The sequence below is a fragment of the Rhinopithecus bieti genome, unplaced genomic scaffold, assembly GCF_001698545.2.
Source record: "Rhinopithecus bieti isolate Rb0 unplaced genomic scaffold, ASM169854v2 scaffold_11380, whole genome shotgun sequence".
Taxonomy (NCBI): Eukaryota; Metazoa; Chordata; class Mammalia; order Primates; family Cercopithecidae; genus Rhinopithecus; species Rhinopithecus bieti.
Window position 1 is genome coordinate 2,156,703 of NW_016807225.1, and position 14,897 is coordinate 2,171,599.

The following is a 14,897-nucleotide window of genomic DNA, read 5'->3' on the forward strand; positions in this document are numbered from 1 at the left end:
AAAAAAAAAAAAAGATAAGTCTGGGTTGTCTTTGCTCACTTCAAAAGCACAACAAGCAAAAGAGATATCCCTTATACTCATCAGCAATCCTTCTTCATGGTACAGGTCTTTAAAATGATTATTCAACCCTCCATTCCTCTTAGTCACCCTGAGAGGTAGAACAGGTATCTATTCTCATTTTATGGATGAAGTGGCCAAGGTGCAAGCAAGGTGAATAATGGACTTGCTACTGCAAAGCTAGTTACCAACAAAACTGGGGCCAGAACTAAACACACTGCTTCCAAAAGTATGTGTCAATCTAGGACAAGTAAACTGTAGTTTCAAGTTCGGAAAAAAAAAAAAAAGGTTGAAGAGATCAAAGGGCTAATAGCCCTGCTTCAAATCTCACTTAAGTCAGTCTTTCTTTAAACTAATTGGATCTCTAATATTTAGATGTGCAAAATCAGGAATTAAAATCATGACCTCCAGGGCTGCTAAGAAGAGACTTAATCAAGATCATGTAGATAAAAGCTTGGCATAATGAGAGGAGGTCAATAAATATCACCGTGTCCTGTTTTCCCCAGATGCCAAGAGCCTGGATAAGACAGAAAAACATCTTAATGTGAAGCTGGCATTCTGACACCCTCCCTTGGTGACCTGAACAAACTGTTTTCACCTAGATTGTGATGATGACTCTTGCTGGGAAGAAAGCTTGAGCCCCCTCCAGTGGCCAGAGCCGGTTACGGCTTCTGATTGCCTGCAATTGTTCCACCGTGGTCTGTCTGAGTACCCAAGACAGGTAGAATTCAGGAGCCCCAGCTTCTCTTTCACCCTCACCTGCTGACACTGCATACACATACAACGGTTTACTTGTGGGTTCCTCTTTTTTCATGGATCGTGATTTCTGTTCATTCCTGCTTCTTAAGGAGGAATGTGAGAAAGGTAAGTGTGGGTGGCTACTCTAAAAAGAGCACATCACTCTACTTCTTCAGTAGAAGAAAGGCTGATTCTTTCGTAAAGAAGTGGAGGGGCACGATGCAGGCCACTGGATAACGGCCTGCCAGTTTGCTATGTCAGTTCCAGAGAATTTTCAGACTTTAATGAAGACCTGTTAGGTCTATTATGTTTTCTAGGCTTGGAGGGAATGTAATCTATGAGTATTTTGTTATCCACATTCTAAGCTAATGCATTAAAATGATTAACAGTTCCCATTACTCAAAGTAACAGGTACGCCTCACATCTGATTTCCAACAAAAGGATGCTAAAGCTCTTCCTTCCCTTACATACGTCTTGTTGTGAATGTCAATGGCACAGAGGCAGCGAATCACTGATGAGAGCAGCGTCCAGATCCCAAAGGTCCGAGCTTGGAGGCCATTCACTGTGTAGCAGAAAAAAGCAAGAGTGTTGAGAAGGGGAGGTTTGGGGTTCCTTCCAAACTCCTCCTATTTCACTGGTGGTTCACGGGAGGTAGGGAGCTGGACCTGACCTCTCTGTGGCTGGCAGGATGGAGGTCCTGGTGGCAACATGGGAACTAGAAGGAATTCCAGAATGAGAACTTCTCAGATTCTCTTCGAATGTCTACAGTTGGAAGGCAAGTTCCAAGAGTGAAAACCCACAAAGAGCCCAGTTAGGCAAATAACTCCTAGATATAGTAATTTACCCCTTCTGTCCTGGAAGCCAAGACAGTCTGGATCAGGACAGGTTTTGGGGAATGTTGCAGAGACTGATCTGGAAATACAAGATGCCCAGGAGGCCAGTAGACTTTCAAGGCTGATCCGGGAGAGAACTCAGAGATACTGGGGACCAATTTAGATGCCCACATATCATCTTTAACATATGTGAGTGCTTGGGTCTCTTCCTGCATCCAGATCTATGCTGTTGGATGAACCAATACCAGGCTGGTTTCCTGTATGCATGGCAGTGGGACAAAGCACTGTTTCTTTGTTGCTTGCTGGGGGCACCCTGCTCTTGGTAGCTTTGTTCTGACATTGCTGTATTAAGTATCTTGCCCTGAAAGTATGGGTCATATTCCACCATAACAGTGGTTCCTGACTCTGGACATTTATTACAGTCAACTGAGGCAGTTTTATAAAATTACAAGGCCTGGGTACCAGACCAACTATACGTATTCTCTGGAGGAGGGTCCCAGGCATAAGTATTTTCTAGAAACTCCCTGCTTGGGTGATTTCAATGCAAAACCATTGAGCTAAGGCATCCAGTGGCTCGGGGATGCCAAAACAGTGGAAGATACTTCCTTTGCTGGTCTACTGCCTGCTGAATGAGATAACTTTTACGGGACAAAATTGACAACTGAAAGGTCTACTAATGTTTACTTGGGCTTTAAGGAGTTTTCCAGCCTTTGGAAAACCAGACAGCTCTCCCAAATTCAGAATACTGAAGACCATTAGATGGTAGTGAGAAAAAATTCCGTATGCCAACCAAATATCTAGCATTCGCCCTGGATAGCTACCTTCTTTATAAACCAATTTAATAGCTTTTCTTATGAAAAGACTGAGGACTTTTCTCTAGTTAAGAGTACTCAACCAGCCCTAACCCGATTAGGTATGAGGTGAAATTCTGTGGGACACTTTAGAGCACTGCCACGTTCAGAAGAGTACCATGAAGGCCCCTAGATCACAAGGGAGATGACGGCTTCAACTTCTGTGCTGGCTGAACACACACACACACACACACACACACACACACACACACACATACACACAAAGTTCTGCTCAGCTATATGCCCTTAAGTCACATGACCTCTGGACTTCTTTGCCTCAACTTTAAACTCAAAGGGCTAGACCAGATGACCTCTAAAAATCTGTGAATCTATATAGGGTTCCATGACCACCTGAGGGCAGCATTTGAAGGTGAAAAGATGGAATTATTCTGCTTACTTTCCCAGGTTCTTTACTCTCATTATATTTGAGCTTTGCTTAAAATGAGCCTTAGCCTACTTAATTTCATTTTATACTCAGACACTGCAGAAAAACAAGCTAGGTCAGAGCCTGAATCTGGGTTAGCTATAAATGTGACACAGAATTGTCATCTGCTGTGAAACAGTGCTGCAGCTTAAACTACCCCACACACCAGCGTGATGAAGTGCAAGCTGAAACGGACAAACACTCTCAGCAGAGAGGCTCAGGAAGCCAGGAAAGGCTGCCATGGGCCTTCTTAAGTTTCATTTTGGGAGACCAACTGGAAGGGATTTTAAATATTTTCTCAGGGACTATGTCATGGAAGACCTTGAATTAATAACTCTCTATCTGTAACATGGAATATGAGTCATGTAAGCCCTAACCTGATTCTGAAGAGGGCTTTGAGATCTATGTAAAGCTTCTTTATGGCTTTCTAGTGAGGCATCACAGAGTCACCAAGTAAGTCTATTTCCTCACTTGCCCTTATAATGTTTTTTTTTTTTTTAAATACATGAATTGCCCAGGGTAGTGTAAAATGAATGAAAAGTATTCAGAGAAGCTTGGGGGAAAAAGGGTCAAGTGCTCACCACAAAGTCTATTACTCCAGTGGCTGCCAAAGGCTAGCTAAGGCAGTATCACAATTATCTGGGAAGTTTTTCAGCAACTGGATTCCTGAGCTCCACCCAGGTTCAATAAATAGGTTCGGTGAGGGAAATGGGTACCCGTGTTTGTTGAAGTTTGCTAGGTTATTCTGATGTACAGCCTGGCTTGGGAACCACAGCATAGGGCCAGTCCTACAAAGGATGCAGAAATTCTTTGATTTCTTACCAAGGTTTGGCTTGCCAGTGTACAGCTTTTCATAGAGAAAGGTGTGGTCTCGGAAGCTCTGCAGCGTGTTCCCCATGGCTATGATGGACACCATAACCAGCCAACTTCTTAACACATTCAGGAAACGGCTCATGACTCCCCTCAAATGAGGTAGGGCTTTTTGCCTTGGAAACAAAGGCAGAGGACATGAGACGATGAGGGCCAGTCTATGTTAACCATAAGCAGGAAGGGAGGAAGAATGAAGCAGGCCAAAAAAAGATATTTAGTCACACTAATAGTGGTGAATGAACAGTATACTTTGCAGTAAGTGGCACAGTACTTGTCTTTGTCTAAGCAATTTCTCCAAAATATTACCCTAAATCAGAGCTCCTTTTTCTGGGTTGGAATCAGTCCTCTATCTTTACTTCTACACCTTCACGTTTTCATGCCATTCCTTTGTAATGCAAGTAGTTCAAAGGTGATTATAACTATACTCACAGACACCTGCCAGGCTATTGATGACAGATTCTTCCAAGCCTATGGAACTTTATACATTTGAGTGGGACTTACGGTGTGAGGTCACTATTTACAGCCCTAGGTTTTCTGGACTCTGGTTCTCAGGTATACCATGCTCCATAAACTAGAAGAACAATCTAAAAGTTAAAAATAAACTGCTGTGTGTCAACTCAAAATAAAATCCTAAGCCCACCACGGACTGAACAGAGGCTCTCTTGGCCTAGGGGACCCCAGAAAAATCCTAAAACTGAGCCCCTAGCCATGATGAGATGGGAGGTCTGACATGCCCTGTTATATCCCTTCCTTTTTCAGGTTTAGAGACAGCAACTTACCAGCATTAAAGTTAAAATAGAGATCATAAGAATGACAGAACAGATTCTTTGTGCAATAAGGTACCAAATTATAAACAAGACCTAAGGCCATGCCAGGCAAGGGTTAAGTCACACACTCCCACATTTAAAGAATAAAACTTATATTCTGCCACAAGGTTTTTTTTTTCTCCAGCAGCTAGACAAGCACTGGCTTGAGATAAGCAACATTAAAACAATTACAGCTCATCTAGCTCACAGAGGCTGACTACATGACCCCTATTCCACCAGCTATAACTACACTTTTGATTGGACAAGAGACTGATTTCAGTAACTTTCTCCAGATAAGACCACCAACCATGGACTGCTCCTGGCCAGTACAGCAAGATCACACACTTGAGTGTCTTGGTGTCCTGAAAAGACTTTTTGACGCATAGAGCCTAGGTGTGATAGACTTAAATGTTAGGTCTCTACTCCAAAGTGAACAGGGGTCATATGTGGTTACACATGATTGTTCAATATGCACGTGTCAGGACCACCTTCAGGAATATTCATAGTTCCTCCTGTAAGCTGTTGAACATGTATGTTTAGCCAACCTGTTCAGCATAAAGCTCTACCCCAAACCCTTCTCCTTCAAAGTACCTGTCTCTGATCTTAGTGGGAGGCACTCTTTCCTGTTGGGCGGCTGTAACCCTTTGCAAGAGATAAAGCCTCTTTTCTTTTTCCAAATTTATAAATTGTGCGTGTTTAAGTTAACATGTGACTTTAGGACTAGTAAGAAAATTATATAGTGAAGGAAACAGCAATCTTGGTGTTGGGCTGCAAGATAATAACAAGTTTCAGTCATTGAGCACTTACACCATGAACTGTGCCAAGCACCTAAAACATATTACCATTTAATCTTCACAGTGAGGTAGGCAGGCACTATTAATATTTCCATCTTACAGATGAGGGCTGGAACGGAGAGGTTAAACAAGTTTCTTAAGGTCACACAGCAAAGTCGGCAGAGTTGAGATAAGAATCATGGTCTGTCGGACTGCTGCAGTGCTACCTCACTGTTTGAGATTATTTTAATGAAGTTCCCATTTTTTGATAAAGAAAAGCATACCATATCCTCTTCTGTCTTCAAGTTGTATAGAAAATACAATTAGATTACATACTTTTTATTTTAAAATTTATTATTATTATTATTATTATTTTGAGACAGGGTCTTGCTCTGTCACACAGGCTGGAGTGCAGTGGCATGGTCATGGCTCATTGCAGCCTCGAACTCAAAGGCTTAAGTGATTTGCTCACCTCAACCTCTCCACTTGGGCTCAAGTGATCCACTCACCTTGGCCTCGCCTCCCAAAGTGCTGGGATTACAGGTGTGAGCTACAGCACCCAGCCTTTTTTTTTTTTTAAGGCTTAGATCAACTCTTGTTGAGTAGTAATTTCAGTTAGTCTGATTTAAATAAAACCAAAATAGATAAATAATCTAATAATGGAATGACTTTTTCCCATCCTCATTATTATTTTCTCAGTCCATGGTTTATCTGTTGTCAGGTTAACCTCTTGGGCCTGAAGTGGTAATAAACTAACAGGCTTTTTTTGTCACTTTGGCAATATAAATTTCAGTATTGTTCTATGCTACCCAGTGAGATAGATATTACAGTCAGCAATGGTCCAAGGCAGTGTGAAACACCCTCCCCCCCCCCAAAAAAAAAAAAAGCAATAAAGAGATCTAGAGAAGGAAGGGTGAATTGATGAGCCCTTCAGGGAGAGCTGATCACAAAGGTGGTCTCTGTCCAAGACTGAGGGTCTACTGGATATCATAGGCCATTATCACTTGGGCCAAAATCCACCTATCCTCTTTATTTTCTCACCCTTTCTCAAGAGGAGACTCCTCCAGGGTTTAGACAAGCTGCATGAATGCACCTCTCCACTTTTCTGCACAAGTACGCCTTCCATTTCACAGAAGCTCTTAGAAATCCCAACAGATAGCTGATGAGGACAGAACCTGAGTACTTCTGAATTGCTCTGCCAATTTCTCAACCTAATTTCCCTAAAGCTTTAGGGCCTCCTAGAGTGTATATAACATCTATTTCCAAATTTTGTCCTGGTCCTGGCCCAGCCCAGCCAAGCCCAACCCAGCCCAGCCCAGCATGGGTGTGCTGTTAAAACTTAATCAGGAGAGAGGGATTCTTATCTTGGCCCTACCACTCAGTAGCTGTGTGACCCTGGGCAAGTCATTTGCACTTTTCAGTCTCGGTTTCCTCATCTGCAAAATGGAGATAGAAATATCAACCCGAAGGGTTACTGTAAGAATCATATGAGAAAAAGTGAAGGTTCTTTGTACAGTGCTAGGCTTATAGTGGCTGCTCATTCGCTCATCCATTCCTTCTTTCCTTGAATTCACCAGCCTTCTCCATCTTCCTAGCTCCCCCTTGTCATCGCCTCTCGAACCCTTTTCCCCCCAAAAGGTTGCCTTCCAGGTATCTTCCTTCCATCTCACCTCTATTTTTCCAGATTCTCCGATCCTCTCAATCAGAAGCAACACAGACACTTACATCCCTCTTCTCCCCCATATTCTCCTTACCTGGCGACCGGACCCCAGCACAGCAGTGGCAGCAGCCGCCGCCGCAAACAAGCTCCCCCAGAACAGCTCCAGCCCGGAGTCCACCTGAGCCATTTGCCCCCACCCCCTCCCTCAGCCCTGCTCCAGGATTGGGTCGTTTCCTTTAGTCCTCTCTCTGATTGGCTGTCCCCGTTTTGCCCGAGCAGGAGATGGGGAGTGAACCCCTTTACTGCCAATCAGCGGTTGCCGCTGCCTAAGCCTCTCCCCAGGTACGCCGCTCACGCCGTAAACCCTCCTGTTGGACCTAGCGGAACTCCGGGTTTGGATCAACCTCTTAGGGGCGGAGAAAAAAACAGCGGAAAAAAAAAAAAAAGACTCTTTCTGCTGAGGGCAGGGCTCTGCGCCCGCGCTGCGCGGCGGTGACGACATTCGCCCGCGTCCGCAGCTGAGCGTTATCAGCGCCTGCGCAGTGGCTCCCAGCGGGCGGTTGCTTGTTGGTTGTTGTAGTAACCGGGGAAGCGCCGTCGGCGGCTGCCCTGAGCCTTGCTGGGGAAGGAAGAGGGAGGTAGGCGCAGAGCGTGGTCCACGCCTACTCGCCCCGAACCATGGGAAGATGAGACAGGTAAACGCCTGCTCCGGCGCGCATCCCTGCCCTAGGGAGGAGCGTTCCCGGGTCCAGGCTGGAGCTGACCGCCGCACTTCCCGCTCAGAGCCCGGGAGTAGCTGTTGGCTTCCGGGCGCGCCGCGTTGATTCGCGGCAGCGGGGTCGTCCTCTCCTTTCCGGGGGGAACATCTGCGGACCTCCGTGGAATTGGGGTGAGCCGGGTTTGGGGCTGAGAAGCAGATTCCTTTAGGGCGAGGAGTGTCCTTAGGCTAGTGTCTTTAATCTTCCGATCGACCTGTTTCTCCCCGCTCTGCAGGCAGCCTAGGAAAGGTTGGCATCCCTTCCCGTTTAGAGGTTTTGTTTAAACTTAAAGGACTTCCCAACATTTTGGGAAAGATTAAGAAATCCCCTTGAGAATCCCCTGAAGAAAGCCATTGAAGTCGTTAGACATTGCCCATTGCGCCGAAGATCATTATCGGGGTCTTTTTTTTGTTGTTGTTTTTTGTCTGATTTACAGTCTCATCGTATTTATGAATGTATGGAAAAGTTAAGAAGGATTGACAGCAAGTAATTATCGCTGAGTAATGGGATTATGGTCATTTAAACATATTCCTTTTCTTAATTTGTAGTTCCTATTTCTTCTTCTGACACACACAACGAACATGTACTTTCTTACTTTGGAAAAAATGTTTTAAGTTAGAAATGCAGTGTTGGAAATTTCCCAATTTTATTGTCTATTTGAGAGTCATATCAAAGTTTGTGATTTTTAGTAAGGAAGAATAATTTTTAAGAGTGGAAGGGCATTCCCCCCTCCCCCCCAACTATTTATATGGACCTTTGATTCAAGAGAATATATTCATCTTTCGGTTCATTGTTGAATTTATTTTACGGGAACATGGATGGCATCTTGTCAGAGTGCTTGTCATGGAGCCTAAATAAATATTTTTCAGGTTTTTTTTTTTTTTTTGAGACGAGTTTTCTCTCTTGTTGGCCCAGGCTGGGGTGGCAATGGCGCGATCTGGCTCACCGCAACCGTCCGCCTCCTGGGTTCAAGCACGATTCTCCCTGCCTAAGCCTCCGAGTACTGGGATTCAGAAATGAGCAACACACGGCTAATTTTTTGTATTTTTTTTTTTTTTTTTTTTTTTTTTTTAGTAAAGGCTGGGGTTTCTCCATGTTGGTCAGGCTTTATCTCGAACTCCCAACCTCAGGTGATCCGCCTGCCTTGGCCTCCCAAAGTGCTGGGATTACAGGTGTGAGCCACCCTGCCCGATCTGCAAGGGTCTTAAACCTTGAGTTTTTATTTATTTATTTTTAACCCAGGCCAGGTTTGTCTAGCAAGGAATATATGTTTTAGGGAATCAGTCACCTGCCTCAGACTGCCCTGAAAGTGAAGAGTCTATCCTTTCGGTGCATATTCGATTTAGTAAATAATGAGAAACTCAAACTTAGTAACAGCTCTTCAAATATATAGAGCACAGACAGTATGTTTGAAAAAAATCTTGATTTTTGTGGCATATAGAGGCACTGTTATGGAAGATAAACTTATAGAGGTTGAGCACTATTGAGGAATGTAGTCATTCTCATTACTTAGATTACCAGCAGTAACCAATAAATAGACAACTGCATTGTGTTTCAGGTCAGTTGATCTGATCAAGTTGATTTCTTGCAGGAATTTGTGCCATCCAAATTAGGCTTGATCCAGTGAATCTGCTAGGAAAGGTCTCTGAGGCCCCTGTCTGCTGACTGCATGACAAACCCTAAAGGAAATGCCAGTCGTGATGGCCCGGGACCTGGAGGAAACAGCATCATCCTCAGAGGATGAAGAGGTCATAAGTCAAGAGTAAGTAATAGCAAGCCTGCTTTTGACCTGTGTTTTATACTCTTTTTTTTTTTTTTTTTGAGATGGCGTCTTGCTCTGCCACCCAGGCTGGAGTGCAGTGGCCGGATCTCAGCTCACTGCAAGCTCCGCCTCCCGGGTTTACGCCATTCTCCTGCCTCAGCCTCCTGAGTAGCTGGGACTACAGGTGCCCGCCACCTTGCCCGGCTAGTTTTTTGTATTTTAAGTAGAGACAGGGTTTCACCGTATTAGCCAGGATGGTCTCGATCTTCTGACCTCGTGATCCGCCCATCTCGGCCTCCCAAAGTGCTAGGATTACAGGCTTGAGCCACCGCGCCCGGCCTATACTCTTTTATTTATATACTCTTATATACTCTTCTCTTTTACCTATATACTCTTTTATCTAGTGTCATTCCTTGGGGATTATCTAACTCCGGTTTTAGCTTCCATCCATAATGTCGTCTAAGGTCTTGTTATTCAGTCCCAATCAGCTATGAGAAATGAGATAAGGCTCTCTTTCTGGGCTCATAAGCGAACATCAAGTCTAAGTGTTGTGAAATGCAGGTAGTAGCTCTTGGTGAGTGAACTCTTGCTCAGAGCTCCCAACATAGAAGATTTTGAAATGTTTCAGTATGGAAGAAAAGCATGTCCAAACTCTGTGACATTAGTTACGTTTGCTAATTTTCTCAAAAGCCTTTACAATGATAAAATGGTGGTAATATAGAGAGGTCAGGTAACTTACCATAGTAACTCTGAGACAGGATGTTAGAGTTCTATGGCCTGTGCTGCGTCAATTGAACCACGTTGCTTTCCTGAGTTCTTTTAGTTAAGAGTGCAGTTTCATGATTACTGGGTCATCACAATAAGAATGAATGATAATAGCCAGGCATGTTGGCTTATGCCTATAATTCCAGCACTTTGGGTAGCCTAAGTGAGTGGATCACCTGAGGTCAGGAGTTCAAGACCATCCTGGCCAATATGGTGAAACCCCATCTCTACTAAAAAAACAAAAATTAGCTGGGTGTGGTGGTCGGTGTCTGTAATCTCAGCTACTCGGGAGGCTGAGGCAGGAGAATGGCTTGAACCCGGGAGGTGGAGGTTGCAGTGAGCTGAGATTGTACCACTGCATTCCAGCCCAGCTGACAAGAGTGAACCTCCATCTCAAAAAAAAAAAAAGAGAAAGAATGATAATGATAAATATAGCTACTACAGATGATGTTAAAGGCTTTATCTTATCTATATCTTATATATTTTTAAATCTGAAGATGTTATTCACACTTTTTTAAACTCAGGAAATTTTTTTCACTTTTTTTCCACTTTCTTTTTATCAGGAAATTTCCTCAGTGATGCATCGAGCGTAAATGATGCATTCAGATTTGGACTTAGCTTTTCTGGATTTTGATCACTTTGCTCTTTTGCCTCCTTTAATTATTACTTGACACAGAGTAAAGAGAGAATCTGGTTTAAAGGTAAAATTCATTTTTAAGATTCTCCCTGAGTCCTTTTGGATATGTGTGTACTGTGTAACCTGAAAAATAGAGATAATATCTCCCAGACTATTTTGTAGGGGTCTGGTTAGACTCAAATAGAATAATGTATGTGAAATTACTTTGTAAGTGCCTTACAAATGTAAGGCATCATTCTTACTGGTTTTAATATTGAATTTATGGTGGGCTTCTTATAAGATAGATTACTTGTTACTGTAATTTGAAGAAAATTGTTGAAGCATTAAGAAAGCTTTGAGGAAACATTTCTTATCAGTGTTAGGTCATAGAAACGAATAGAGATTTGAAAGTATATTTGGGTCATTCTTGTTCAGGATAATTAAAAGGATAATTCCCTCTGGTTACTTTGTCTTTTTCTGACTTTGCTTTCAGTGTGCTGCCTTTTACCCATTTCATACAACTTTTTTTTTTTTTTGAGACGGAGTCTCGCTCTGTCGCCCGGGCTGGAGTGCAGTGGCCGGATCTCAGCTCACTGCAAGCTCCACCTTCTGGGTTTACACCATTCTCCTGCCTCAGCCTCCCGAGTAGCTGGGACTACAGGCGCCCGCCACCTCACCCGGCTAGTTTTGTTTTGTATTTTTTAGTAGAGACGGAGTTTCACCTTGTTAGCCAGGATGGTCTCAATCTCCTGACCTCGTGATCCGCCCGTCTCGGCCTCCCAAAGTGCTGGGATTACAGGCTTGAGCCACCGCGCCTGGCCCATTTCATAAAACTTTTAACTTCTGCTGCAAGTATCAGTCTTTCCCCTTTTTAAAGGTTGCTCTTTTACTCCATTACTGTCTCTCTTATTAGTGGGTTTACAGATTGGGCCTGACAAATGTTAGATTGAACTATATGAAACTGCCATTTTGGTAGGTCAGAAACAGTCAAATACTGACGATGGCAGATAGTTTGACCTAATATTATAGTAGGTACTTAGTAAATTCTTGCTGACTGAATAATGAAATGAAGGAATAAATGAAGGCTTTATACTTTACGTTACCTTAGATCAGAGTTGTTAACTTTTTTATGACATGGATTCCTTACCAGAATAATATTTTTAAGGCTTCAAATAAAATACATATCATTACAGAGAGTGCTAATTACATTCAAATGCAGTTATTAAAACACATTTGTAACATAGTAATATGTGCTGTTTTACTAATACATTAAATAAGATCATTTAAAATCTGGGAAAGTTAAATTTTGTTTTCTAAAGACAACAACGTGAAGACTGTTTTTGTTTAGTTTGTGTACGATCAGTACACTGGGAGGGTGGTCTTTGATTAACAATTGTAGATGGGGGGACTGGGAAGCAGCATAGATGTCTGAGCCACCAGTATGAGGTGTCATCATTTAGTGACTGAATGATTTATTAGGAGGAGAGTTGCCCAATTGTTGTCCAGCCTCATCATGCTAGCATTTAGATAGAAAGACCATGATCACATGTGATCTAGGGGTGAGTCTTAAACTACTATAACTTAGAAGTAGTGACAAATGTAATATTTTGAGATATCTACAACGCCTGTAATAAGGTATAAAAATACCTGTAATTGGCCAGGTGCAGTGGCTCACGCCTGCAATCCCAGCATTTTGGGAGGCCGAGGTGGGCAGATCACTTGCAGTCAGGAGTTCAAGACCAGCCTAGCCAATATGGTGAAACCCCGTCAGTACTAAAATACTAAAATTAGCCGGGTGTGATTGTGAGCGGTGGTAATCCCAGCTACTTGGGAGGCTGAGGCAGGATAATCTCTTGAACCCGGGAGGCAGAGGTTGCAGTGAGCCGAGATTACGCCACTGTGCTCCAGACTGGATGACAGAGTGAGATTCCGTCTCAAAAAAAACAAAACAAAACAAAACAAAAAACCCCCTGTAATTTTAGATGATGTCAAAGGCACAGATAACGCTAATATTACCATGGTTCATTGCCTATGTTCATAATTAAGAAATACTGAATTTCTAGTAAAAGTTAGTGAAAATAAAGGTATAATTTTCCCCCTTCTCCCATACAAATTTATGGACCACTTCTTCCTTTCAGACTCCTACTGTTGATTTTTAACAGTTAACCTTATTTCATCAGCTTATGTCTTGTCTATCAGACACTTATTTTTTACATTAGGAAGCTTAAATCAATCTTGTTCATTTTAAAAGTTGATTTAGAAGTTTGAAGGCTGTAAATCATCTCAAGGTGTTGGCTTGATCCAAAGATGTATATCCATGGACATCTGTTAGATCTGCTCAGATCCTTAGACTGGTGAAAATATTAATTCCTTGCAATCCTGGACTTCAGGAATAGAAACTGTCCAGGCAGTCCTTGTTTTGCATGGTATTATTTCAAATAGAAAATGTAAAGAGGCTATTTTTCTATATTTTGCTTGGGGATCCCAAATACAACTCTGTATATAGATGTAGAAACTTTCATGTAAGAACGTGATGTAAGATTTCTTTGGTCACTGAAAAAATGTCAACTTTAATTGCTATTGTAAAAGGCAGTTAAAAAGATCATTAACAATCAATTATAAAGTGGGTGCTGTAGGAGTTCAGAGAAGGAGGTATCGTAATGGGCTGAAGGAGCTGGGGAAGGCTGCCTGAAGATGGTGAGACTTCAGATAGGCCTTGGAGAGTGGGCTTAGATAAACAGAAGTAGGGAAGGCATTTCTAATAGGGGTAATGGTATGAAGACAGCCTGGAAGCAAGAATGCAAAAGCTGCTCACAGCTCCATCTTTGAGTTATGTAGGCTGGGTCCCAGGAGTGAATGACGTCTATTTCTGATGAAATTATTCCCGGAAAACCAAAATGTTTTTAGGCTTTCAATAAAGTGAATCATAAAACTGATCTGCTTTGGTGATTATTCAAATTCTGTGTTTTTCGTGCCTATGAAAGTGGATATTAATATATACCAGTTTCTGATGTGAATGAAAATGTGAAGTCCCAATTTTCAGTTTCCTAATCATTCTGAATTTTTTTCTTTTAGCGCCACTGGTGGGAATATGTTTTTCATGACAATTTCACATATTCCTTTAGTTTTTTTTTTTTTTTTTAGCTAACCTTACTGTTTACTCTCTCTTTTATCTTTCTATAGGTTGGAAGTGAAAAGATTACTCTGTTAGAGACCTGGCTTTCTACAGATAGTACAGTTAGGGCCTGGGCTCTTCTCAGCTGTGTACCTGTTAATTGTGTTCCCCTTGTCAGACATTTTTAAATTGGAACAGCAATCCATTGTTTGTAAATGCTAAGGCATAGTGGTGCCAGTTGGTAGCTAGTGCTAGATTGACAGAGGACATTGGATAGTTTCCAGAGTTCCTGTCTGAGACTTTGTAGTTTAGGCTGCCTGTTTTTTTTCTCTACTTGCTGATTTAGAAATGTAGTGGAAAAATGAAGGTTGGAAGAGATCATAGGAATCGCCTGGCTTCATGCCCATATTTTACAGGTGTTAACGATGAAGAAGCAAGCAAGCTACGAAAAAATCCTTCTTGCTAAAAAAGGTACCCTATCAACACCGTTTCTCACGAGTGGGTACTGTCACCAAGCCAAAGAACAATAAGCATCCACATGCCATTTCTAGAAAACAGGGAATGAACTAGGTATGCTGTTCTTTGCTTTCTTCACTAGAAAGCAGTTGGCAGCTTGTCCCAAGTCTAAAGACTGCCTCACTCCCAAGATTGGGCACCTGACAGACTGCGTTCAGAGTGTGAACCTTTTTATCTTTTTATCTTTTTTTTTTTTTTTTTTTTTTTTTTTTTAATTGAGATGGAGTCTTGCTCTGTTGGCAGGTTGGAGTGCAGTGGCGTAATCTCGGCTCACTGCAACCTCCACCTCTCGGGTTCAACTGATTCTCCTGCCTCAGACTCCTTAGTAACTGGGACTACAGTCACATGCCACC

The 14,897-nt window shown here is 42.5% G+C and overlaps 2 protein-coding genes across 24 annotated transcripts in view; one reads left to right on the top strand and one right to left on the bottom strand.

Annotated features, from left to right (window-relative positions):
• The window catches only part of ERG28 (ergosterol biosynthesis 28 homolog), a 10,554-nt gene extending 3,033 nt beyond the window's left edge, over positions 1 to 7,521 (bottom strand). Inside the window, exons 1-3 of the mRNA XM_017880567.1 lie at positions 7,107 to 7,521; positions 3,726 to 3,889; positions 1,267 to 1,357 (exon numbers count right to left, since the gene is read on the bottom strand). Coding sequence (XP_017736056.1) covers positions 1,267 to 1,357; positions 3,726 to 3,858 — 224 coding nt within the window. The 5' untranslated portion in view covers positions 3,859 to 3,889; positions 7,107 to 7,521. The remainder of the gene's footprint in view (positions 1 to 1,266; positions 1,358 to 3,725; positions 3,890 to 7,106) is intronic.
• The window catches only part of TTLL5 (tubulin tyrosine ligase like 5), a 300,796-nt gene continuing 293,348 nt past the window's right edge, over positions 7,450 to 14,897 (top strand). For 21 of the 23 annotated variants that reach the window (XR_001887070.1, XR_001887069.1, XR_001887071.1 and 18 more), the window contains exons 1-2: positions 7,450 to 7,707; positions 9,362 to 9,532. Coding sequence is in view for 20 of the 23 variants with exons in the window: in XM_017880546.1 (XP_017736035.1) it covers positions 9,459 to 9,532 (74 nt within the window). In the remaining 3 variants the exon portion in view is untranslated. The other 2 variants (XM_017880558.1, XM_017880547.1) reach the window with 2 other exon arrangements.